At 42.2% G+C, this 25,011-nt stretch overlaps 1 protein-coding gene across 1 annotated transcript; it reads left to right on the top strand.

Annotated features, from left to right (window-relative positions):
* The first annotated feature begins 944 nt into the window (after positions 1 to 944).
* Positions 945 to 6,467, top strand: LOC148033119 (uncharacterized). The gene is made up of 9 exons (XM_087682298.1): positions 945 to 1,029; positions 2,209 to 2,400; positions 2,743 to 3,122; positions 3,228 to 3,303; positions 3,388 to 3,582; positions 3,709 to 3,871; positions 4,001 to 4,085; positions 4,334 to 4,391; positions 6,370 to 6,467. Exons 1-9 carry the CDS (start codon positions 945 to 947, stop codon positions 6,465 to 6,467), a joined length of 1,332 nt encoding a protein of 443 aa, XP_087538424.1.
* Positions 6,468 to 25,011: the final 18,544 nt, after the last annotated feature.

Raw genomic sequence — 25,011 nt, 5'->3', positions numbered from 1 at the left:
GTAAACATTGTTGTCGAAATGGAAAAGTAATGTTGCCACAGTTGCAATATCCACCACAACTATTGTATGATTTGTTGCATGGTATGCATCCTCAAAGCAGAGTATTTAAAAATAATATACGAGCATATAATAGTGCTCTTGCATTTGTGTCACTTGGTGCCAATGTTGATGAGCTTTTGCTTGTTGTGGGAAATTCTTATACCTTTAGAGTGCATGGCTCTATTTATCATCGTATAGGCTCTTTGATTCCTAATGTGCAACGACAGGAAAGGCCAAGATTTGCACAACTTTATGTTTATGATACTGAGCATGAGTTATCTAATCGGTTGGATATTATGCCTAATTTATTGCCAAACTTGCTTGGGGAGCTTCAGTCTATGATGCATCAACACAATGCATATGCACAAGCTTTTAAATCCGTGGGTATGCAATTGCAAAATAATCCCTTGCATGATTTGAGAATGACTATTTTTGGGGTTCAACATGCTAATAGACAATACTCAGTTCCAGTGGCAACTGAGGTTGCGGCTATCATGCCAGGACAAGGCGATGAGAATACTCTTGATCGTCGAGACATACATGTTTATAGTCGGGATGGACGATGTATTGCTATTTCAAACTTGCATAGGGCATATATGCCAATGCTATACGTCCTTCTTTTTCCTATGGGTGATGATGGTTGGCATGTAAAGGTACCTTATAGTGGTGTTAATGTTCCAATTAATATACATGGATTATCTAATAAGGACTGTGTTACTCAGATGCAATTTTATGCATTTCGACTACAAGTGCGTGAGGACACTGAGGTGTGCATGTTGCGGGGTGGCCGATTGTTGCAACAATTTATTGTTGATGCTTATTGTAGTATAGAGCAATGTAGGTTAGCTTGGTGTCGTCAAAATCAATCAGTTTTACGCTCGGAAGTTTATAAGGGCTTAGTAGATATGGTGGGAGTGATGGATGATGGGCCGATGGGGATTATTGGTGCCTCTGTTGGTAAAAGGGTGGTTTTGCCGTCTTCTTTTACTGGTGGGCCAAGACACATGTATCAGTTGTATCAGGATGCCATGGCTATAGTGCGAAGTAAGGGAAAACCTGATCTGTTTATAACGATGACATGTAATCCAAAGTGGTTAGAGATAACTAATGCTTTGTTGCCTGGACAGACTGCTTATGATTGTCCGGATTTGACTGCTCGGGTATTTCATAAAAAACATGCTGATATGATGCATACATTGTTGAAAAGGAATCTGTTTGGAAATGTTGCAGGCTATGTTAGTGTGATTGAGTTTCAAAAGCGGGGGCTACCACATTCTCATACTTTGCTAATTTTGGAGCACCCTTTTAAACCCTCTGAAGCATGCCATTATGATAGATTTGTTTGTGCTGAGTTTCCTGATAGAGAAAAGTTTTCAGCTTTGTTTGAAACTATCTCAAAATGCAATGTCCATGGTCCTTGCGGTGTAATGAATCCCAAGAGCCCTTGCATGCGCAATGGTCGATGCACTAAAAAATTCCCTCGGAGATTTGTGAATGTGACAACTGTTGATAGCTCTGGCTATCCTGTTTATAGAAGACGAGATGATGGAAAGACAGTCACAATAAAGGGTAATACTATTGATAATCGATGGATTGTTCCATACAATCCGTACTTGAGTAAAAAATACAATGCACATATAAATGTTGAGGTATGCTCAACGGTGGCAGCTGTCAAGTATTTGTATAAGTATATATACAAGGGACATGATCGTGCAACGATTAAATTTTTTGTTGGAAACTCAGGATTAAATGGTACGACCTTTCGTGAAGTAGATGAGATCGAGAGTTATTTAGATGCACGGTATGTTTCTGCTTTGGAAGCGTGTTGGCGAATATATGACTATGCATTGCACAATGAGAAGCCTGATATACAGCGGTTGCAGGTGCACTTGCCTGGTGAGAATTATGTGGTGTTTCAAGATACAGACAATATATCACATGTTATGCAGAATGAAGATATCAGGAAAACTACTCTTACAGAATGGTTTGTGTGCAATAGTGTTCATCCAGAGGCTAGAGCTATACGGTATCAAGACTTCCCGATGTATTGGGTGTGGAATGCACAACGAAAGGTATGGACGAAGAGAAAGCGTGGAAATACGTGTGGTCGAATATACTTTGTGCCGCCAACATCTGGTGAGCGTTATTACTTGCGAATGCTCTTGACAGTGTCTCGAGGATGTATGTCTTTTGATGATTTGCGTACTGTTGGCAACGTGGTGTACAACACCTTTAAGGAAGCCTGCATTGCAAAGGGCATGTTAGAGGGTGATGATGAGTGTGTTGTGTGCTTGGAAGAGGCTGCATCTGTACAAGTTGGTGCCCAGTTGCGTGCTTTGTTTGCTGCAATTTTGGTCTTCTGTGAGCCTGCACAGCCTGGTCAGCTCTGGGATAGGTTTATGTCACCGATGGTGGAGGATATTTTGTATAAGTTACAGCTAGAGCATGTGCATATATCTTCTGCAGTTCTACAACAAGAGGCATCAAAGAGGGCTTTATTGCATCTTCAGGATCTTTTGCGATAGCATGGGCGAAGATTGTCTGACTTTGATGGATTGCCAGAACCTCATCGAACATATTCTCAGTTGTGTGCTAACCCTCTTTTAGAAGATGAATATGCATATGATATACTGGAGCAACGTAGAGTTTGTGTTTGTATGGAGGCAATGTTGAATGATGGACAGAGGGTTGCATATGATGCAGTTATGGGTGCCATTGGTGGAAACTTTGGGGATGTTTTTTTTTTGGATGGTCCCGGTGGGTCTGGAAAGACGTTTCTTTACAAGTGTTTGCTTGCTAGGTTGCGCAGTGATGGTCATATAGCATTGGCAACGACATCATCTGGCATTGCTGCTTTGCTTCTGCAGGGCGGTCGTACTGCTCACTCAAGATTTAAAATTCCATTGGATCTATGTAATCGATCCACCTGTAATATTCCTGTTCAGAGCGATCTTGCTCAACTTCTCAGACAATCGAGCCTTATTTTATGGGATGAGGCTCCCATGATGCACAGGTTTGCATTTGAAGCTGTTGATAGAACTTTAAGAGATATTATGGGCTGTAATAAACCATTTGGTGGAAAGGTTACTTTGCTTGGGGGTGATTTTAGGCAAATCTTGCCCGTCGTGATGAAGGGCTCTCGTGAAGATATTGCTAATGCGGCACTATGTTGCTCTCATTTATGGCAGTATGTTAAGGTGCTAAGGTTGTCTGGGAATATGAGAATGTCAACCGTTGGTGGTGTAATGGATAATGGATTTGTTGGTTGGATTCAAGGGATAGGGGATGGAGTGGGTATTACGGAGAATTGTGATAAGTTACATATTCCATCTAGCATGGTATTGAAAGGGTGCTCTATTGAAACCTTGGTTAATAGTGTGTACGGTGAAGTATCCGTGGTGAGAGACTTTGGGGCATATTTTAGTGAGCGTGCTATACTTGCAGCACGGAATACAGAGGTGGCTTCTTTGAATCATTGTGCATTACAATCGATGCCAGGAGAAGTTGTACAGTACTATAGTGCGGATTCAATTGCAGAGACAGGTGATAGCTCATTTTTATACTCTGTAGAGTATTTAAATACATTGGATCTTGGAGGTGGATTTCCTCCCCATCTATTGTTGCTAAAGATGAATGCACCTATTATTCTGCTTAGGAACTTAAATCCAGCAAAAGGTTTGTGTGATGGTACACGGTTGATGTGTAAGGCATTCAATAAAAAAGTGATAGATGCTGAAATAATAACAGGGACAAATGTAGGGGAGCGAGTTTTTATTCCTAGGATCACTTTTATTCCTGGCACCTTGCAGTTTCTGTTTGCTATGAGGCGGAGGCAATTTCCTATTCGATTGGCCTTTGCTATGACAATCAATAAGTCGCAAGGCCAGACATTGTCTGTTGTTGGTCTTTACTTAAAGACACCAGTATTTACACATGGACAGCTGTATGTTGCATTTTCAAGGGTGAAATCCTCATGTGGTGTGAGGGTGTTATTAGATGAGGATGGAAGCACTGTGAATGTCACGACGAACATTGTGTACAAGGAGGTACTTCAAAAGATGCAATGAGGTGCATTGCTTTTTTGCAAAGATGCATACGGAGATGAGTTTTTTGGAGAGTGGAAGATATGCTTGCATTTTTTTAGAGATGTATCTATTGAATTTTGATGGCTTCGTAGTCCTTGCTTGGTGTGTAGGTGAGATAGCCTCAAAGCTGTATTCGGTTGGCATATACTCGATCGTAATTGAGTATATATTCCCTGCACTGTATATAAGTGTTTGCTTGACTTTTGCAGATGCCTACTCCAAGCTGGGGTTATTATCCAGCTTCTGAGTATCAGAAGGAACTGCAGTGTAACTTGCGCGCAGTGACAATGGATGATATTATAAGAAGAACGCTTGCAAGGGTCATTGAGCGTTTGTATGATGATGTCAACATAGAGATTTTACTTCCAGTCTTTATTGAGGTGGTGCATTGTGGGTATACTCAATGCTTTCGAGTGCATATGGGTGAAGCTGAGCAAGACAAGAGGTTTCGGCGATCTCACACTGATAGAATACCAAGGGGGTGGTCGGCGTATGAATTTAAGGATCTCAGTTGTTTTGTGACGCTACATCAAGTTGTGACAATGCCTGCCAAGGGGTTTGCAAGTGTTAAGCCAGGTATTGTTATTCCAATATTAAGTGATCTTTGTCAATATTGTTGGATATGTTCATATTTACGTTGTGAGCTTTTAAAATTTTAGGTGCAAGAAAGAGAGGAAAGACTATCATGTCCCCTGTACCATCACCGGGACGAAGAGTGGCAATGGGACTTGCTTCTCCTGAGCATGCTGTGTTGGAGGATGGAATTTTCCCCAGTGATTCCTCAAAGAAAAGAAAGCTTCATTTTGGTTAGGCCCGATGAAAAGTTTCAACATCTTTGTAGCGTTTGGATGTAGATATGTATCTATATCTACTTATCATAGGTGTAGATACTTGGATTTATGGTACAAAGTTTTCGGCTCTGAAGCAAGGTTTGGTTTTGGGCTTTACTTCACCTATCTGTATTTGATGCTTGGATATGCTTAAACTTTGTGGTTCCTTTCAGCGTAGCAATGTTATTTCTGATTGTAACGTCGAATGATCATGAAGAGCTACTTCTAGCTATTGCGCATAGCAGGTGTTGTTGTTTTAATGTTGAGTGGTGATTGGACTTGCTTCGCCTGGCCATACTATATTGGAGAGCGGAAATACTATTATGTCCCTATACCATCAACAAGACGAAGAGTGGCGATCGGACTTGCTTTGCCTGGCCATGCTATGTTGGAGAGTGGAAAATTTTCCAATTATTTCTCAAAGAAAGAAAAGCTTCGTTTTGGTTAGACCCTATGGGAACTGTAAATTTTTTTGTAACATTTGGATGTAGATGCATAGGCACAATCATGGAGTGACAGTTTGTGGTTTGTTGATACTTGAAATTGTGGTGTAAGGTTATTGGTGTAGTCTCTAGAAGAAACTTTGGTTTCGGGCTTTGCTTCACCTATGTGGGTTATTAATACTGGGAGTTTGCATGCAATGCTTGGACAAACTTAAATTTGTGGTGTGGCTCATATATCTTTTATTTGTGGTTTGTTTCACCGTAGGAATGTTATTTCTCATTGTAACATCCAAGGATACAAGTTGTTTCTATAAGTTTTGCAGAGCAAGTATAGATACAAGTCTATAAGTTTGGTGCATGGTCATTGCATGTATATATGAGTCTATGTACTCCTTGATGCAAATGCATATTTGGTCTTTTATACATGAGAGAGAGAGAGAGAGAGAGAGAGAGAGAGAGAGAGAGAGAGAGAGAGAGAGAGAGAGAGAGAGAGAGAGAGAGAGAGAGAGAGAGAGAGAGAGAGAGAGAGAGAGAGAGAGAGAGAGAGAGAGAGAGAGAGAGAGAGAGAGAGAGAGAGAGAGAGAGAGAGAGAGAGAGAGAGAGAGAGAGAGAGAGAGAGATGTTCCAGACATAGTGCATTCGACTCCATTGAATGCAATTGATTTAGGAGTGATTGAGTGAGTGTGGATAGAGGGGGGAGGTGTAAATGGGATGAGAGATAGAGGGGTTGTGAGTAGAGGAGAGTAAAGCATGCGATGTTTTTGTGATAGCATTATCCACTGTGCGATAGGGAAGTGAAGCTGCCGTGCGATATAGAGGAGAGTAAAGCATGCGATGTTTTTGTGATAGCATTATCCACTGTGCGATAGGGATGTGAAGCTGCCGTGCGATATAGAGGAGAGTAAAGCATGCGATGTTTTTGTGATAGCATTATCCACTGTGCGATAGGGATGTGAAGCTGCCGTGCGATAGCACGGCAGCTTCACTTCCCTCGCACCCCACTTCGCGGCAGCGAAGCTGCCGCGAAGCGGGATAGCGTTCCTGCGCGCGAAGCGCGCCAGGAACGCTAGTTTGATCATTATCAGAGTTAAGGATTTAAGGACTAGAAAACGGCCAATGTTAACCAAAACAAAAAAGACAAACATTAAAGGTTTGGTTATGCAATCATTGCTCACATATCCTAGCCTATAGTGTAAAATCCTCACTTGAAATTGTCATGGTAACCATTAGGTTGGCACTAGTTTTCAAGGTCAAAAGTTGAAACTTTATAAGTTTCAAGTCTCAAAAAGTAGCACAAGTCTCGATTAACTATGTACTTTGCCCTCAAAATCAAGGGGCCAGAAATCGATTTTTTCCAAGCATTAGTTTTATGGCACTTTAAGTTCAATGTAGAGAATAGTACATTGCTACTTCAGCAAACAACCCAACTTATAGAATAACTATTGCAAATGGACAATATCCATGTAACACTTAGCATCATGTAATGTTAGATAGTCTACCTTTATATACGATCCATCCTAATGTCAATGGGAGGGCCTCTCCACAGCCTATCTCCAATCAAGCATAAACTAGCTTGCCTCCTAAGCAATAGAAGAAACAAGAGAATCAACAAAATCATGAAGTGTCAATTTAATGTATCTAAAACAATATACAAATCCTGTCTTTGTAAGCCAGAAAAAGATAAACGACCATATCTTTGATGCTAAATACTTGATAACTCCATAGGTATAGCAATAAGACTGAGTGTGCTATAGAGACCAAACTACTCTCTATCAAAATCAGAGGTGATCTAATAGTGACCATTTTCACGCTCCCTTCTTATAAATATAGCATGAGTTACCAAAAAAGATAAACTTGACTTCCATAATAATCCCGATGCTATCAACGTCAAAAATTTAAAGAAGATTAGGGATCTCCTTCCTCCTAGTCCACAAAACGCAAGCTTGAATCTCATAGTGTAGAAAACTTGGTGTCTTAGGAGGCACATATAATATTTAACCACCAAATAGTCAACAAGTGCTTGATCAAGATCTCCCATCCAATCAAGCAACATAGGAAAATAAATCTCGACCATGAGTTCACCGAACAAGATATATGTGGACCAAGATACCGCAACATTCCATAGGGCATTGAAGAATCCATTCCTTCCCTACATGAGAATGAAAGGATGAAGAAAAAAGCCCTACCTAGGAACGTATATTGACGCAAAGAAGCCTTTTCTTAACAAGTAGTATAAAAGCATTTATCGAAATCATATTTTCTAGGCACATGACCTAGTTAATAAAAACATAAACAAAAAATAGAACTACTTGCAAATAGCTTCTTGAGTTTAGAAAGAGTAAAAAACTACAAGTACTTGAGCACCTTCTTCTCCATTCTTTCTATTGCTACTTTTTCTAGCTAATTGTAGAGGTAAAGATCATGTTTTCGAGCTCTACACAATTGTTACATATCCTTCTTGCATATGCAATTATGATCTTTGATAATATTTGCAAATTCCATATCCGTACCTTTTCAAAGTTCTATATCTAAGGTCTTACAGAAATTTGGTTGCCTTCATTGGTTTTTCTACATCTCACATGACTTGCATGTGGATATAAGATGTGCATAGTTTCAAAAGATGATCCACCTCAGTCTTTGCATGATCAATCTAGGCTATGGGTCCATTTTTCTATCTTCATTTCTAAGGCTTATTAAACATTGAAAAAGTGGCTACCCATTGCCGCTTTGTTTTCCTACATGTGGGAAAAGTATTGAAGACATAATTTCCACCCATTGGATACTCCATCACAACCAAAAATGATATATAAATTCTTTGAGTGTCCATTTCAAGAAGTGGTTTGTCATTTGTAGCAAGGCAAGGACTTGAACCTCTAACCATATACAAGTGTGGGTTTACCTTTACTACTAAATCAATAATAGTTCAATATTATTCATATGGCATCCCTCAAAATGTGTGTAAATCTCCTTCTCCACTAGAAGGCCATTTTTCTGTGCGATATCCCAAGCTCACACGTGAAGAAAAGTCAAATGTATATAGTGATAATACTAAGGTAAAATGAAGCTTAGCTTTTGTTTTGTTTTTGCTTCATCCTCATAAATTTTTTTAAAGAGCCACTATTTTTTTAGTCATCACCCCCAACAATGAGTCTACATGGGAAAGAAAGAAAGAGGGAGAATTAATCTCATACTAATCTCCATCATCATCATTGTCATCATAAGTTGAGGGAGTCAAACCAATAATTGTTGAAACAAGAGGAAGACAAAATTATCATGAGAAGTGAGAGAGGGAGACTGATCAAATAGAGAAGAGAGGGCATACCGATTTTTTTTTTTTTGGGGGGGGGTGTTGAGATATTGAGCTCCACTCGTGATATGCCAGGGTGACCGTTGTGCATTTATGTCACCGACTTGTCAGTTGTTGCAGATGCGGTTGGTACACCACCCATGAATAATAGCTAGATGACAGCTATCCTTATCTACTCTAGTTCGTGGCTCAGTTAGTATGCCACCTTAGTTATTTGAGTTTGGTTTGAGACCCATATATAGGGTTCTTCTATTTCTTTGTATGTGAGTTCTTTTTGGCTTACACAACTAAGAAGAGGAAAACTGTTTTCAGCCTCCACCTGTGTGTGTATTCCCCCATTGTGCAAGCAAGAAAGCTACAAGTGAGACTCCTTCCTTCTCTCCCACAATCTTGACATGGTATCAGAGCCTTGTTCGTGGTAAGGAGCTCAAGAAAGCAAACCAAGTTCACCGTGTTCTGGTAAGAGGAGCAGTGTTGCTTTCATTTTCTGTTTTGGGAGCAGATCTCTGCAGGTAGCACAGCTGAAAATTGCAAGAGTGCATTGTCTCAGGTTGAGACGCCCTTTGCGGTGAAGCAAGAGGGCAGTATATGCTGCGGGAGGAGGCTTTAGCCCTTGGTGACCTTGTTTTTTTTATTTGAGGCCATTTCGGGGCCTGTTTTGGAGGCGGAAGTTTTCTGCACGCACTCAAGAAAAGGCCCTATTTTATGTTGTGCGACCACTATTCTATAGGTCGGTGAAAAGTTATTGTAGAAATTGCATCGTATGCCTGTGCTCAGAGACATTGGGAGTTACAGAATCATCCTTGTTGCCTGTTGATGCAAAATCGTCACTAGGAAGTGACTGTGTGGTCAAATAGCAATTTCGTCAGTTTTGTAGATTAGCCCTTGTGAGGCTGAAGTTGTGTTCTTTGAAGTGACAAAATTTTTTGCAGTGTTCTATAATGGCGTCTGATTCTCTTTCACAGATTGTCACTGAAAAGCTTGACAAGAACAACTTCCAAGTATGGAAGTTTAGAATGACGAATTTCCTTATGGGAAAAGGATATTGGGAATTCGTTGCAGGAAATGAAGAAGAACCAGTTATTCCTGATGTTCCCAATTAACAGCAAATGCAGGCATTTAAAGCATGGCATGAGAGAGCCAGGAAAGTTATGTACTGGCTGTCTATCAGCATCTCAGACTCTATGATTGTGCATATTCAAGATGCAAGTACGCCAAAGGAGCATGGGATACTTTGTAAAAAATGTATAGCACAAATACGCAAGCCGGGAAAATGCAGCTCAAGCAAGAGTTGCACAATGTGCAAAGAGAAAGTATGAGCATCAATGAGTACCACATGAAGGTGAAGAAGATTGCAGATGCACTTGCTTCCATTGGGTCGCCAGTGGAAGATGATGATTTAGTTTCTGTGACCTTGAATGGTCTAGGAAAGGATTATGCATAGTTCCGAACATCCATTTCCGTCCGTGAAAGATTCCTTGATTTTGAGGAGTTGATTGCTCTTCTAATTTCCGAGGAGTAGAGAAATGGTGGTGCATCTTCTTCAGAAGGAACTTCAAAAGAAGCTGTCTTCTACTCAAATGCTGGAAGAGGTAGAGGCAGAGGTAGAGGAGGCCGATCTGGAGGCCGTGGTAGAAATCAGAATATGCAGCAAACTCAAGAAAACCAGTCCTATGGAGGAGAACGTGGTAACTCTAGAGGCAGGGGGAGCCAAAGAGGTCGTGGTGGATGGCAAAGAGGCCAAAATGCAAACAGTAATGTTGAATGCTACTACTGTGGTAAAATGGGTCATATGACTAAAGACTGCTATAAAAAGCAAAATGACATCATGAATGAAAAATTACAACAAGGGAATTATGCATCTTCTAGTAGATAGGGTGATGACAGAAATGAGCATTTGTTTATGGTGCAGCACATGAACAATTCTGTGACAAGTGCAGAAGAAAGCAAGGATGTATGGTATGTTGACTTAGGTGCATCAAACCACATGACAGGTCATGTAGAATGGATGGAGGATGCAAGGAAAATGGAAAAACCAAGATTTGTGGAGACTGGTGATGATACTGCACATCCTATTGTACAGATTGGAAAAATTCATTTGTCTATGCAGGATGGGAAAAAGAAATACCTATCCGATGTATTTCATGTCCTGAATATCACCAAGAATCCGGTTTCTGTTGGTCAAATGGTTGAGCAGGGCTTGCAGGTCAGATTTAATCCTCATGGATGCTTTGTTGAGGATATGAAAAATAAAGGTCACTTGATAGCAAAAGGAAAGAAGAAGGGCAGAATGCTTACGTTGGATGCAGACATGCCTGAATTGAGTGCAGCAATGTTTGTACATGGGACCGGTGTAGTTGCAGATATTGATATCTGGCATAAACGCATTGGTCATGTTAATGTACAACGACTTAAATCAATACAGGCCCAAAATATTGTTGTAGGATTGCCTAAATTCAAGGTTGCAGAAATGCATGAGGTATGTGAAGCCTGTCAATTTGGAAAACAGGCAAGGAAACCATTTCCTAGACATGTTCAAGAGAGTAAGAAGCCATTGGAATTAATCCACTCTGATGTGTGGACTACTAAAGCTGCATCTCTTGGAGGCTGTCATTATTTTGTCAATTTTATTGATGACTATAGCAGAAAAGTTTGGGTGTATTTTATGAAAAAGAAAAATGAAGTTTTTGGGCATTTCAAAACTCTTAAAGCTATGGTTGAAAAAGAAATAGGCCTGCAAATAAAATGCCTAAGGTCAGATGGAGGGGGAGAGTACCTCTCAAATGAGTTTGCAAGGTTCCTGCAGGAGCATGGCATAAAGCAGCAATATTCATGCAGTTATATCCCACAACAAAATGGAATTACAGAAAGGAAAAACAGGTATATTGGAGAGGTATCTCGTGCCATGCTCAATGAAAAAGACTTGCCAGATATTTACTGGGTTGAAGCAGTTGCTACAGCAGTCTACATAATGAACAGGACTCCCACTACAGCAATACATGGGATGACTCCAGAGGAGAGGTATACTGGTAGGAAACCAGATATTTCTCATTTGAAGATTTTTGGTTGCATTGCCTATGTTCATGTGTCAGATGAGTTGAGATCCAAGTTGGATCCAAAAGCTGAGAAGTGCATCTTTATTGGTTACTCTTTGCAGCCAGCAGAAAGGGTATAGATGCTATAACCCTTCTACTCGTAAGTTTACAGTGAGCATAGATGTTGTTTTTGATGAGATGAGTAGGTGGTATAAACCAGTAAATGTGATTGATGATGTAGATGCACAAAATGGGAATGCTGCACAGATTTCACAGCAACAGTCACAAAATATTAGTGGACCTGGAGTGTCGTCTAGCAGTGGTTCACATTCTTCGCCATGGATAGACAGATTGAGATCAGGAGAATCTTCTCAAAGTAATGCAGATAGTGGTATGCAGGTATCACGAAAAGGAAAAGAGAAGGTAGATCAACCCATATTTGATGTGAATGCAGGTCACTCTTATGTGGATGGTGAATCCAGTGGCTCAGAACAGAGCATTGATGATGAGTTGGGTATTCCTTCTATTGTTACACCTGGAGTAAGGAAGACCAGGGACGTTTTGAGAGCACCTGGGAGTGAACCTACTTTGCGCAGGTCTACCAGAGAGAGGTATCCAGTGGATAGGCTGAAATATGATGGATTTATAGCCATTCACTATGCATATATGGTCAAAGTGATACAGGAACCAGAATCCACTTCTTTTGAGCAAGCCATGGGAAAAGAAAAATGGGAGAAAGCCATGGATGAAGAAATGGATGCCTTGGAAGCAAATGCTACATGGGAATTGGTACCTTTGCCTAAAGATAAGAATGCAATTGGTTGTAAGTGGGTTTATAAGGTGAAGCACAATACAGATGGTTTTATGAACAGATACAAGGCAAGATTAGTAGTCAAGGGGTATGCACAAACATATGGCATTGATTATGAAGAAACATTCAGTCCGGTTGCAAGGATGGCAACCGTAAGAGCAGTCATTGCTATGGCTGCATCAAAGGAATGGTCTTTACATCAGATGGATGTAAAGAATGCCTTCTTGCATGGTGATTTGCAAGAAGAGGTATATATGGAGCAGCCACCAGGTTATGTGCATGCTGTTCATCCTGAGTTTGTTTGCAGGTTGAAGAAAGCCTTGTATGGCTTGAAGCAAGCACCTAGAGCATGGTCTGACAAGATAGGACAGTATCTTGTCACTATTGGCTTTCAGATTTCCAAGGCAGATTTCTCACTTTATGTGAGAAAAACAGAGAAATGTATTATGCTACTTGTCATTTACGTTGATGATTTGATTATGACAGGTGACAGTGATGAAGATATCCTTCATGTGAAAATGTTATTGAAGCAGAAGTTTGAGATGAAGGATTTGGGAGAGCTGCGTTATTTCTTGGGCATTGAGGTGATTAGATCACCAAGTGGGATACGGTTCTTGCAGAGGCAGTATGGATTGGACATGCTGTCCAAATATGGGATGACAGGTTGTAAGCCTATTTCAGTTCCTTTGGAGTAGAATGTAAAGTTGAGCGCAGATGCAGGTGAGCTTCTCGAAGACCCTACTATGTACAGACGCATAGTAGGAAGTTTGATTTATATGACTATTACTAGGCCAGATTTGAGCTATGCTGTTGGATTGGTAAGTCAGTTTATGCAGGCTCCAAGGAAACCGCATTTGGATGCGGCTAGACGCATACTCAAGTATGTGAAGTCCACATTGCAGTATGGACTATTTTATGAGACTGTGGTTCAGATACAGTTGCATGGATACACTGATGCTGATTGGGCTGGTAGCATTTCTGATAGACGATCTACCAGTGGATATGTGTTCTCTTTTGGGAGTGCTGCAGTCACTTGGAGCAGCAAGAAACAGCCTACAGTTGCCTTGTCGAGTACAGAGGTTGAGTACAAGGGTGCATCAATGGCTGTATGTGAGGTAGCTTGGTTGCATAAGCTACTTTATGATATGCATCAGCCTATAGATGGGCCAGTTGTCATTTATTGTGATAACATGAGTAGTATACACTTAGCAAATAACCCAGTCTATCATGCTAGAACAAAGCACATTGAGGTGCATTATCACTATGTGCGGGAGAGGGTTTTACTAGGTCTTATTGATCTAGTTTATGTCAGCACAGAGGATCAGGTAGCTGACATATTTACGAAGGCATTGGGCATAGAGAAGCTGCGCAAGTTCAGAGACCTGCTTGGTGTGCAGGAATTGGGATTGAGCTCGAGGGGGAGTGTTGAGATATCGAGCTCCACTCGTGATATGCCAGGGTGACCGTTGTGCATTTATGTCACCTACTTGTTTGCAGATGCGGTTGGTACACCGCCCATGAATAATAGCTAGATGACAGCTATCCTTATCTACTCTAGTTCGTGGCTCAGTTAGTATGCCACCTTAGTTATTTGAGTTTGGTTTGAGACCCATATATAGGGTTCTTCTATTTCTTTGTATGTGAGTTCTTTTTGGCTTACACAACTAAGAAGAGGAAAATTGTTTTCAGCCTCCACCTGTGTGTGTATTCCCCCATTGTGCAAACAAGAAAGCTACAAGTGAGACTCCTTCCTTCTCTCCCACAATCTTGACAGGGGGTGGAGATAGGCTATATAATAGCCTCCCCCAATAACTTAAGGAGGTTCATTAGTAAATCATTTTTGAATGCAACATTGATACAACATACACACACACACACATGCATACATGCATGTATGTATGTATAGAGTAAGCAATGGAATATCTAGGATTATCATACTACCCTTCCCTACCATTTCATTGAGCTCTCCAATAATTATTTTTCTCTCCTAACCAAGATATTCTCTTGCTTTGCCAAACTCTACATATCCCTTTTTAAGATGATACACTAGGCAATCAAGCATTCTGCCTTTTCCTAATTCTAGTGCCTTGAAGGAAAACTCTCAACTCACTAAGACTATCCATTTGTAGGATGGACCCATCGAGGGTTCCTCCCTCGTACTTTTCTCAATGGTATGGTTTAGTTATTTAATTAACTATTACACTTATTTTTTAATATATAATGGCAGCTTCATTAATTATCCATTTAGGACACTGGATTCCTTCACGTAAATGAATCCACTACACAAAGATAGTGTCAAACGTTATTTTGAAAGAAATTGTTGCAAAACAAGAATATTTATCTACACCTTCTCCAAGGTGCAATGCTAACCCGCCTTCCATTCCTTATATGGAGACCTGTATCCAAAGCACCTGGATACCTCGACATTAGACACTACCCTTTATCTAAAATAGGGTCATCCAACATCCAAAGAGGTTTGGCCATAGAGGTTTTGCAACTCCATCCTAGGCTTAGCAAGGGGTATCCAGAGTCTCCCTAACCCACAAGCTATTGTAGGTGTAAACCAATGTTTTGTGGTAGCCTTCATACTTCTCGACCTTTGGCCAATGTATCAAACAGTGTCAGTTTGGGTTCCTTACCTTTACTAGTATCTTTGTTTTGTGGTGTATAGAACTCTTTCTCTTAGGGGATTCTTATGATTTAAACAAAGCCAAGGCAAACATTCTATCTTTGAGCCAAAACAAGCACTCTTTTCTCATAACAATTATACAATGTATTCACATACAAAATAGAAATTTCGTTCCCAAGCAAATAGTTCCTAGCAACAAGGTAATAAAAAGTCATTTACTTCACCTTTTAGAAGACAATTAATTTATCTTAACATTACAACTTCATGTTTGATTTCCTAATGCCTATACCTAGTACACTTCTTTTGATGGTTTAGCCATACAAGAAAACTTTACAAATGAACGACAAGCATGTCTAAGCTATGATATTTATTACTTGTACATTGTTTTATTTAACTTAGTATGAGGGCACCTAATGAGATTGAGGAGCAATGGGTCTTACAAACATCATCTCAATTACAAGTCTCAAATTAGAAGTGTTCTCTTTGGATGCCATTTCTTACACTTTGCTTGGATGCTTCTATTCTTTTGTTTGCTCCTCATGATCATCCTTGGATAGTCACGACAATTTCTACAATTCCCATGAGCTTCTAACCTAAATGTAAAGATTAGGACAATGAATTATTTCAAGAGTATTGATGGCTCAGTAGTTTTCCTTCAAGGAGGTTGGAGTTGGCCTCTCTCTCTCTCTCTCTATCTATCTATCTATCTATCTATCTATCTTTCACTATGTACCTCTATTCTTTGCTCTATCTCTTTCTCAATCCTTCTTGTGTGTGTGTGTCACTACAAGGGAATGGGGCAATAGCGACGCCGATTAGCGACGGCGGATGTCGGCGTTGCTATAGGCATCGCTATATGCGTCGCAATTGGCGTCGCTATATGCGTCGTTATTTGCGTCGCAAATGCGTCGCAAATGCGACGCAAATAGCGACGCAAATAGCGACGCATATAGCGATGCCGCAGGGAAAAAAAGCGCGGCCGAAACCAGAGCGCCGTTTTCATTTTGTTTTCTTCGCCTTTTGAGAGCGAGAGCGAGGGAGAGAGCGAGGGAGAGAGCCAAGGCTTTGTGAGAGAAGAGGAGGAAGAGACTTGCCGCCGCCGCCGCCGCCGCCGCCGCCACCGTCGTTGTTCGTGAAGGAGAGGAGGAGCCCTCGTTGCAAAGAGAAGCCGCCCACGCTCGCCATATCTCATTGGTGAGTCTCCCTCTCTCTTTCTTTTACTTGTTGAAGGTTTAAATCGTTCTCTTTTGTTTGTTTAGGAGAGGAAATGAAAGAGAAGGAGAGGGAGAGGGAGAGAAAGAGAGGGAGAGGGAGAGAAAGAGAGGGAGAGTGCATTCTCTCTCTCTCTCCCTTTTGCTTGTTTAATGTTTAAATTACTTTCTTCTTTGCTTGTTTAGGAGAGGAAACGAGAGAGTAAGAGAGAAAGAGAGGGAGAGGGAGAGGGAGAGGGAGAGGGAAAGAAAGAGAAAGAGAAATAGAGGGAGAGGGAGAGGGAGGGGGAGGAAATAGGAGAGGGAGAGAAAGAGAAAGAGAGGGAGAAGGAGGGAGAGTGCATTCTCTCTCTCCCTCCCTCTCCCTTTTGCTTGTTTAATGTTTGAATCACTTTATTTTTTGCTTGTTTAGGAGAGGAAATGAGAGAGAAAGAGAGTGAGAGGGAGAGGAAGGGAAAGGAAATGAGAGAGGGATAGAAAGAGAAAGAGAGGGAGAGTGCATTGTATCTCTCCCTCTCCCTTTTGCTTGGAGGATGTTTAAATCACTTTATTTTTTGCTTGTTTAGGAAATGAGAGAGAAAGAGAGATAGAGAGGGAGAGGGAGAAAAAGAGAAAGAGAGGGAGAGGGAGAGGAAGAGGGAGAGGGAGGGGGAGGGGAAGGAAATGAGAGAGGGAGAGAAAGAGGGAGGGGGAGGGAGAGGGAGCGAGGGAGAGGGAGAGGGAGAAAGAGGGAGGGAGAGGGAGAGGGAGGGGGAGGGAGGAAATGAGAGAGGGAGAGAAAGAGAACGAGAGGGAGAGGGAGAGGGTGAGAGAAAGAGAGGAAGAGAGGGAGAGGGAGAGAAAGAGAGGGAGAGGGAAGGGAAGGAAATTTAAGATAATATACGTATTGATAATGGTATGCAATGTGCTTTGCATACGGCCATGTACTTCATCAAAATGAACCCAAAATTATTGTTATAGAAAAAGAAACCCTTAAATTGAGTATATGATAATTTCTCTCAGGTCTTATGACTATGAGTAGAATTGATTGAAATAAATTTTATTACTATAGTTATAAAATTTCATAGATGGCGCGCATTAATTTTAAAATGGATTACTTATACTCAAAGCCGAGATATAACAAAAAATTATCTACCGGGACAAACAAATCGTTGAGCATGATACAAGGCCGAGATATAACATCGGAAAATCTCTCGACTACTATATACAATGCAAGGTTTATGGTCAACTTGCAACTTGATGTACATCTCCATAAAGCTATCCATTTAAGCCTTGTTTGCTGTAATGTAGATAAGATGGCAAACGAAGAAGGTCCTATTGTTCAAGACCGCGAGTCGTATCTTAATCAGCGTGTCCCATGTCCTTGCTCTCAATGCAAGTTGGCAATTAGACGAAAACGCCGATTGTCTATAGAACACGTACGACGATTTGGCGAGTTTCAATCTGAGATCATTGATCAGGCGATTGCAGACTTTCAGCAAACGGTAATTTGAAGTTAGCATTTTCATGCATTGTACTCTCAAGCTAATTGAAAACCATACACAATAAGATTGGGTCTTGTTGGTAAATTTTGTATCCAGGGGGGTGATGTCTCGACCCAAGGGGGAGTGCACCCTTTGCGGCCAATTAGAAGAGTTCGTGGACGTGCGATGGATGGATTGCAGGAGCCAATCGACCACTCGCAAGGCCCATCTATACCGTCAATGCCAGAGGAGACAGACAACCTTCCCGACTTGCCTACAATCTTGGAGCCTGAGATGGAGGCAATGATCGATGCGTTGATTCCCATGGATGTTGAGACATCTGACCCGCTCAGAGAGGAAGCATCCATACCATTATATGATGGGTGCCGAGTATCTCGGTTGAAGACATTGCTTGCACTCTTAAGTGTGCAAGCAAAATACGGTTGGAGCGATACGAGTGTGACTGAGTTATTCAGGTACCTTGCACACAGACTTCATTGTTTTTTTTAAAAACAGTATTATTGCAAACATGGATAGATTTTTTAAGGTGTTTTATGATTTTTTAAGGTTATTGAAATATCATATATTGCCACTTGCAAACACCATGCCTGAGTCTCGTGATGATGCGCGACATGTTTTACGGAAGCTTGGCATGGACTACAATAACATCCATGCATGTATCAACGACTACATATTGTTTCGAGATGAATACGAGACTATGGAGACATGCCCAAAGTGTGGTGCTCACAGGTATCGACAGGACTTGCAAGGGCAAACCATCCCTCAAAAAGTCCTCAGACACTTTCCGCTCATCCCCCACATAAACCACATGTTTCGCACGTCTGCCATGGCAAGCTTGACAACGTGGCATGTGCAGAATAGATCCACGGATGGAGTTCAACGAATATCAGCAGATTCGCGCGCATGGAGCCACATTGACTCTACCTTCCCAGGCTTTGTGCGAGAGCCAAGGAATCTTCGGCTCGGTCTCGCCATGGATGGTGTGAACCCATTCGGTCTGCGCTCGACTTCTTACAGTGTGTGGCCTATAGTGCTTGTCAACTACAACATTCCTCCATGGCTTTCTACGAAGAAAGGACATCTCATCCTTAGCTTGCTCGTCTCGGGCCGCTACAAAGTAAAAAATATGGACGTGTATCTTCATCCATTAGTCGATGAGCTTAAGATTTTGTGGGAGGAGGGGGTTACGGTGCAAGATATGAGCAGGCGCGATGGTCGGCGGTCAGCCAACATTCGAGCCATTCTCATGTGGACGATGCATGACTTTCCGGGATTGGGAGAGTGCTCAGGTGAGCAGACCTTTGTTCTCGCCGGTAATATCTATATTTTATTTCATTCAATCAAGTATTCACTAGGTCGTGGATCGCCCTGCAGGTCTCGTTACCTCAGGTTATCATGCATGTCCATTGTGTGGGCCACAGTTAGACTCCCGAAGGTCACGAACCATGAAGAAGATGGTATATCAAGGACACGCCGCTTTCTTGCCGGAGGATCATGAACTCAGGGAAGGTTTTCTTGGACGACCTCCAGCACGTATGAACGCTGCAAGCTGGTACGAGCTGAAAATGGTAAACCCGGATTCACATCCAAATGGAATGCGGCGGTTCTCAGTTTTCTACAAGTTGCCATATTGGACCCACTTACAGGTCAACCACTTGTTGGATCCCATGCATATTTTCAAAAATGTGGGCAGCTTGCTATGGGACCACATCATAGGAAAGAGAGACACTATAGGGTCACGAATGGATTTAAAGGAGGTAGGTAAGATGGAGGCGCTTTGGCCGCAGTCGAGTGCTGAAGGGGGAGTGCAGCTTCCTCGCGCTCCCTGGGTTTTGTCTACCAAAGAAGAGCGCATTGTGAAGCAAGTAATCAAGTCTATCCGCACTCCGACGGGTATGATGCGTTCTCTCAGGTCCGCATTTTCTAAAGATGACCAGATTTCTGGGCTAAAATCCCATGATTGGCATAAGATATGTTAGGTTTGTGAATAGAATGGATTTTAATTAGCGTGGACATTTTGAAATTTGAAAAGTGACCATTATTCTTAATGCTTTCTCATTTGTGGCAGTTTGTCCTACCGATCGCGATCGCGGGATGCCTAACTCCAGAAATTCGCGGGGCCATTTACAAGCTGTCGACTTTGGTGCAATGGATCTCACAGAAAGAGATTAAGACGTCCTCTATTGAATCCGCAAGGCGGGGAGCAGTTGAGACGGTCTGTCTCTTTGAGAAATACCTGCCCACTAGCATGCTCACGATACAAGTTCACCTTCTTGTGCATCTTGTGGATGAAGTGGAGATTGCTGGACCTGTCCATACGCGATGGATGTTCTTCCTGGAGCGCTTCATGAAACCCTGAAAGGCTTTGTGCGACAACGAGCTCATCCGGAAGGTAGCATGGCAGAAGGTTGGTTGGTGTCAGAGGCGTTAGTGCATATCTCACAATGGCTACCAATGGTGGAACCAGACAATGAAATGCTATGGATGCTGAAGGACGATGACAGGCTGACTGGAGATGTGGTGGTTGGAAATGGGGTAGAAAAAAGAATGGATGCCTCAATGGAAGAGAAGGTGAATCGTTTTTGTATGTTGCACCATGCCTCCATGGAGACGTGGCTCGCCAAGTACTAGATTGCAAGGCAAGATCGAGAGGAAGCACGAGCTGAATTCCGACGCAGTACGCGTCACCGACCGATTCGATATCCCGAAGGCATGGAGGAGATGCCGCGGTTTATGTCAACACGATGGTTGCATGGAGCCTTGACCGCAGCATCCAGCGAAGGGACAGAGGTCTCAATGGAGGAGTGGGAGTTCTCGAGGGGATGTAGTCCAAAGGTAATGAGGGGTTTAGAATGTGTCGTATCTAAATTTGCTTGCTACATCTAATTTGAGTGTTTCAATGTGCAGTACAAAATATATAGTGCAGCGTGGTCGCACGGACGGCATTTTCGGGTGGAGCGTATTGACAAAATGCGCTCCACAATGGACTGTGGTGTCATGGCAAGGTTTGAGCAAGAGAGCCGGCGACGAGCAACGGATCCGAACACGGTTGTGGATGAGATGGAGTATTTTGGAAATTTGCAAAGTATTATTACGGTGGATTACCGTAGCTTCTCCATGATAATATTCGACGTGCAGTGGTTCAAAGTGGTACTTGGAGGAGCTGGCGCAACAGTTCGACGAGGTCCATCTAGATTTCTTGAAATAGATTCCGAAAAAAAATGGATGGATTTGCGCGACACCTTTGTGTTGCCGGCCCATTGTGAACAGGTGCAACTAGGCATTTGCTTGCTAATTGTAATACGACATGGTTTATGCCACAATGGTTTGAAGACGGTTTGTAAGTGTTTGTGAACAGGTAATCTTCTATCCAAATCCCCGACAACCTCGATGGTGGTATGTTATACCTTCAACTCCTCGAGGTGCGAGAGTATACGATCAAAGCGATGTTCCAGGCATAGATGAAGAAAATATGCAAATAGAGGGATCGAAATTACAAGGGGTGGAGGCCACCGCAAGCTTGGAGCCTGCATCGGCTAACAATGATGGAAATACAGAAGTCGTAGAATTTTTTGAGAACGAGACAGACTCGTTGTTTTGTGGTGACATGTCTATCGACCTTCCAGTGAATGCAGAGTTGTGTCAGGAGATTAACATGGGACCATAGAATACTTCATTCTTGGAGAATTGTATTACTCAATTCGTTGTTTAGATCTTCCATAAAGGTAGATAAGATATGCATTTTAAGAGGGATTTTTCAAAAATGATTTTATTAATGTGCTTTGTATAGTTTAAATTGATTATTCTAACATTATTTTTTATCTGTGCAGGTATCGACATTTTCAGGATGAGTCGAGGGATGAGCGATGAGGAGTTTCAGGAGATGATGGCACGTATGTCTCCAGATCAGCTCGCGAGATTCAGAGAGATAGCAAATCAGGAGCTGTCTCGTTCTTCGTCAGGGCGCTCTGCTAGATCAGCTTCGGCGCGATCAGATGCTTCAGCTTCGAGTAGACGATCTCGACGCTCGCGACTTGGGCCAGAGGGAGGGACTGCGACTGCAGGAGGATCAGGGGGGTGCTGCTGTGGAGACACGGACGTGGTGTCTCCGTCTCGTCGTTCAGCTGGAGCTCGGTCACCGCCAGGATTTGTCACACCTGTGGGGACGTCCACTCCAGTTACTCCGGCTTTTGCGCAGCCGTCGGCAGATGTCACGCCTTTTGGTGGCACTCCTTTTGGTGGCACCCCCTCTGGTGGCACTCCTTTTGGTGGCACACCCTCTGGCGGCACCCCTTTGTGTGGCACTCTGGGAGAGGGTACCCCCGTTGGTACATCGGATGTTCAGGGGTCTCCTGGATATGCCCAGGAGCATGGACGGAGATGGGAGAGGGCCCATACAAGGCACACTCCTAGGGATTATGGATACCTAGTGGATGGCAGGTCAGGAGCCATCATCATGAATGATGAGGGGAGGAGGGTGATGGCTCGCATGAGGGAGTTGTGCCAACAAGTTTTTCGGCACAACGTCCTGGATCATTGGAGGAACATACCGGAGGGGAGTAAGGAGTACATAGTAGCATCCTTGCATGAGGAGTTCCCGGTGCCAGTCGCAGTGGATAGATTCTCTACGGGCTGGATGATGGATTGCATGCGTGCATACATGTCACATAGACGATCCGACGCACGCAAGGCAATCAAGAGTGGGGCTCCAAAGCCCGAGTGGTTAGATGCAGACGACTGGCACCGACTGAGGGAGGAGGCTACAAATTCGCCAGGACGTTGGAGTCAGCAGCGGGAGGCGGAGAGGGCACGAATCGAGGCCGGATCGGTACATCATCTTGGGAGTGGCGGCCACAGGACATATTTGGAGGACTTTGTAAGATTCTCTTTTGTTTTGCTTATTTGTTTTTTTGAGATATTCTTTGTACTGACAATCATGTTTCTAACAGTTAGCATTTTGTTTTCTTTGCAGCACTCCATTACAAATCGCGATCCGCAAGGCCTTGAGACTCGATATGCGGAGAGGCACGGTCTCAGATCATTGATCGACCGATTGTATAGACGCGGCGGCCCAGTAAGTCACTCATCTTTCTTGTCCATAGTTACCATGAGATATTTGAATGCATTATTGTATGGTGGATTGACATGTTGTTTCTTTTTCTGCAGAATCCGTTTGATACTCCTTTACAGCGGGAAGAGCTTTCGGGGGACGACGATTTGTAGCTCGCCCTTGGATCCTTAGAGCTCACATACCTTTAGTTTTTAGTCGCCCGATCTATGTAGACATTTTCTATGTATTAGTGATATTGTTTTATGATTGTACCAATCGCATTTTATGCGATATCATGTATTTATTTCATCCATCAGTTTTATGATTTCAGTATACATTCTTTTTGTTTGCAAACGCTTTGTATGAAGCAGTGCAGAAACTATTTTGTATGGCTCTCATACAGCACACAGTGCTATATGTGGTAGGGCAGCTTGCTGCCCTGCCCACAATTTTTTTTTTCTCTGTTACCGTCGCTATTTGCGTCGCAAATTTACTGCACGCGTCGCTATTGCCGTCGCTATCAGCGTCGCAAATTCTCTGTAACCGTCGCTATATGCGTCGCATTTGCGACGGTTATAGCGACGATTCTATGGCATCGTCAATAACGACGCTTTTTGCGACGACGGGGGAAAATTTTGTTGTTTGTATTTTCGTCGCTTTAAACGTCGCTATAAGGTCTATATCTTGTAGTGTGTGTGTGTGTGTGTGTGTGTGCGTGTGTGTTTCTCTCTCGTTTTCTCATCTCGACTAATCTCTCTATCTCCTTCTCTCTCTTCCTCTCTTCTCTGCCTATCCCTCTCTATTTCTCTTTATATATATCTCTCTTCTCTACCTATCTCTCTCTATTTATCTCTCTCTCACTCCCTTTTCTCTACCTATCCCTCTCTGTCTCTCGCTCCAAAGAGTGTTTCACCACAATGCCATATATATATCTTTAAGCCTGATAATGCAAGTCTTATATAGCCATTGGAGGGGTAATAATAGCGCTCCCTCCCTCATTAACAAAATGGACATTCTCTCTCTCTCTCTCTCTCTCTCTCTCTCTCTCTCTCTCTCATGTGTGTGTATCATTATCACTACGAGTTCCTCTCCCTCCATCATTTTCAAGGTGACCGTGTGTATCAATGTGAAGCCACTTGCATGGTAGCGATGGACTGATTGGTGATGACAACAGTGGAGGATCGATTGACATGGATGGTGGCGGCTAATCATGATAGAAGGTTGATAGTGTTGGTAAGTTTTTTAATACTTTTAACTTTTTAAATTAAGGTTTTAAGAACTTATTAGTCTTCCCCCCAAAATCCCCATTCATATGTGAGCGTGAATATTACATCCTCTCCCCCTTAAAGGAATCGAGATATCCTCACCTCAAGATAAATCTAGAGATTATTGTTTGGTAGGATAAGTTGTGGCATGGAATCTATGGGTTAGGACCCACCATGTTTTTGTTGCATGACTCTAATTGTGCACAAGCATTCAAACTTCAACAAAACTTTGCATTCAAAGATAAATTTATTGCAATATATTGTAACTTAATTGTTATTGTAATAGTAGGGGATCATTACAAATTTAGGGGTTATTATATCTGCTGAAGATCTTTCTAGGATCTCTAATCATCCTTAAATATTTTAGTGGGCTCTAAATCTTCATCATTACCCAACTCTTGAGAGGAAAGCCAAATTTTGAACTTGAATGGCTCCGCTTTATTGATGGTTCCTCTTTCTCTTGATCCAAATTAGGGCAATCAGATTAGATATGTCCTAGCTCATTGCAAAAGAAGCATTGGTGATTGGGGCATCTCTTTCACATGTGCCCTATCTCACCATACTCATAACACTTCTTTCCTTGGTCCTTTGGGTCATCATAATCTTCTTGAGTATTTGCTAGGAAGTAGTTATCTTTAAGAAGTTGATCTCCATTAGGCCCACTTTGGCTCATATAAGAGCATCTTGCAAGTTAGTTGGCCTTAGAGACTCTAGATGAGTGTCCAATAGTTGATTCAATCCATGGTAGAATTTACACACTTGTTGGGTAATATCCATAGGTGATGCATATTTTTCCAATGTCATAAATCTAGAACAATAGGC

The sequence above is a fragment of the Lygodium microphyllum genome, chromosome 7, assembly GCF_053477565.2.
Source record: "Lygodium microphyllum isolate KBCC chromosome 7, Lygodium_microphyllum_v1.1.10, whole genome shotgun sequence".
Lineage (NCBI taxonomy): Eukaryota > Viridiplantae > Streptophyta > Polypodiopsida > Schizaeales > Lygodiaceae > Lygodium > Lygodium microphyllum.
This window is presented reverse-complemented; position numbering and strand designations above follow the sequence as displayed.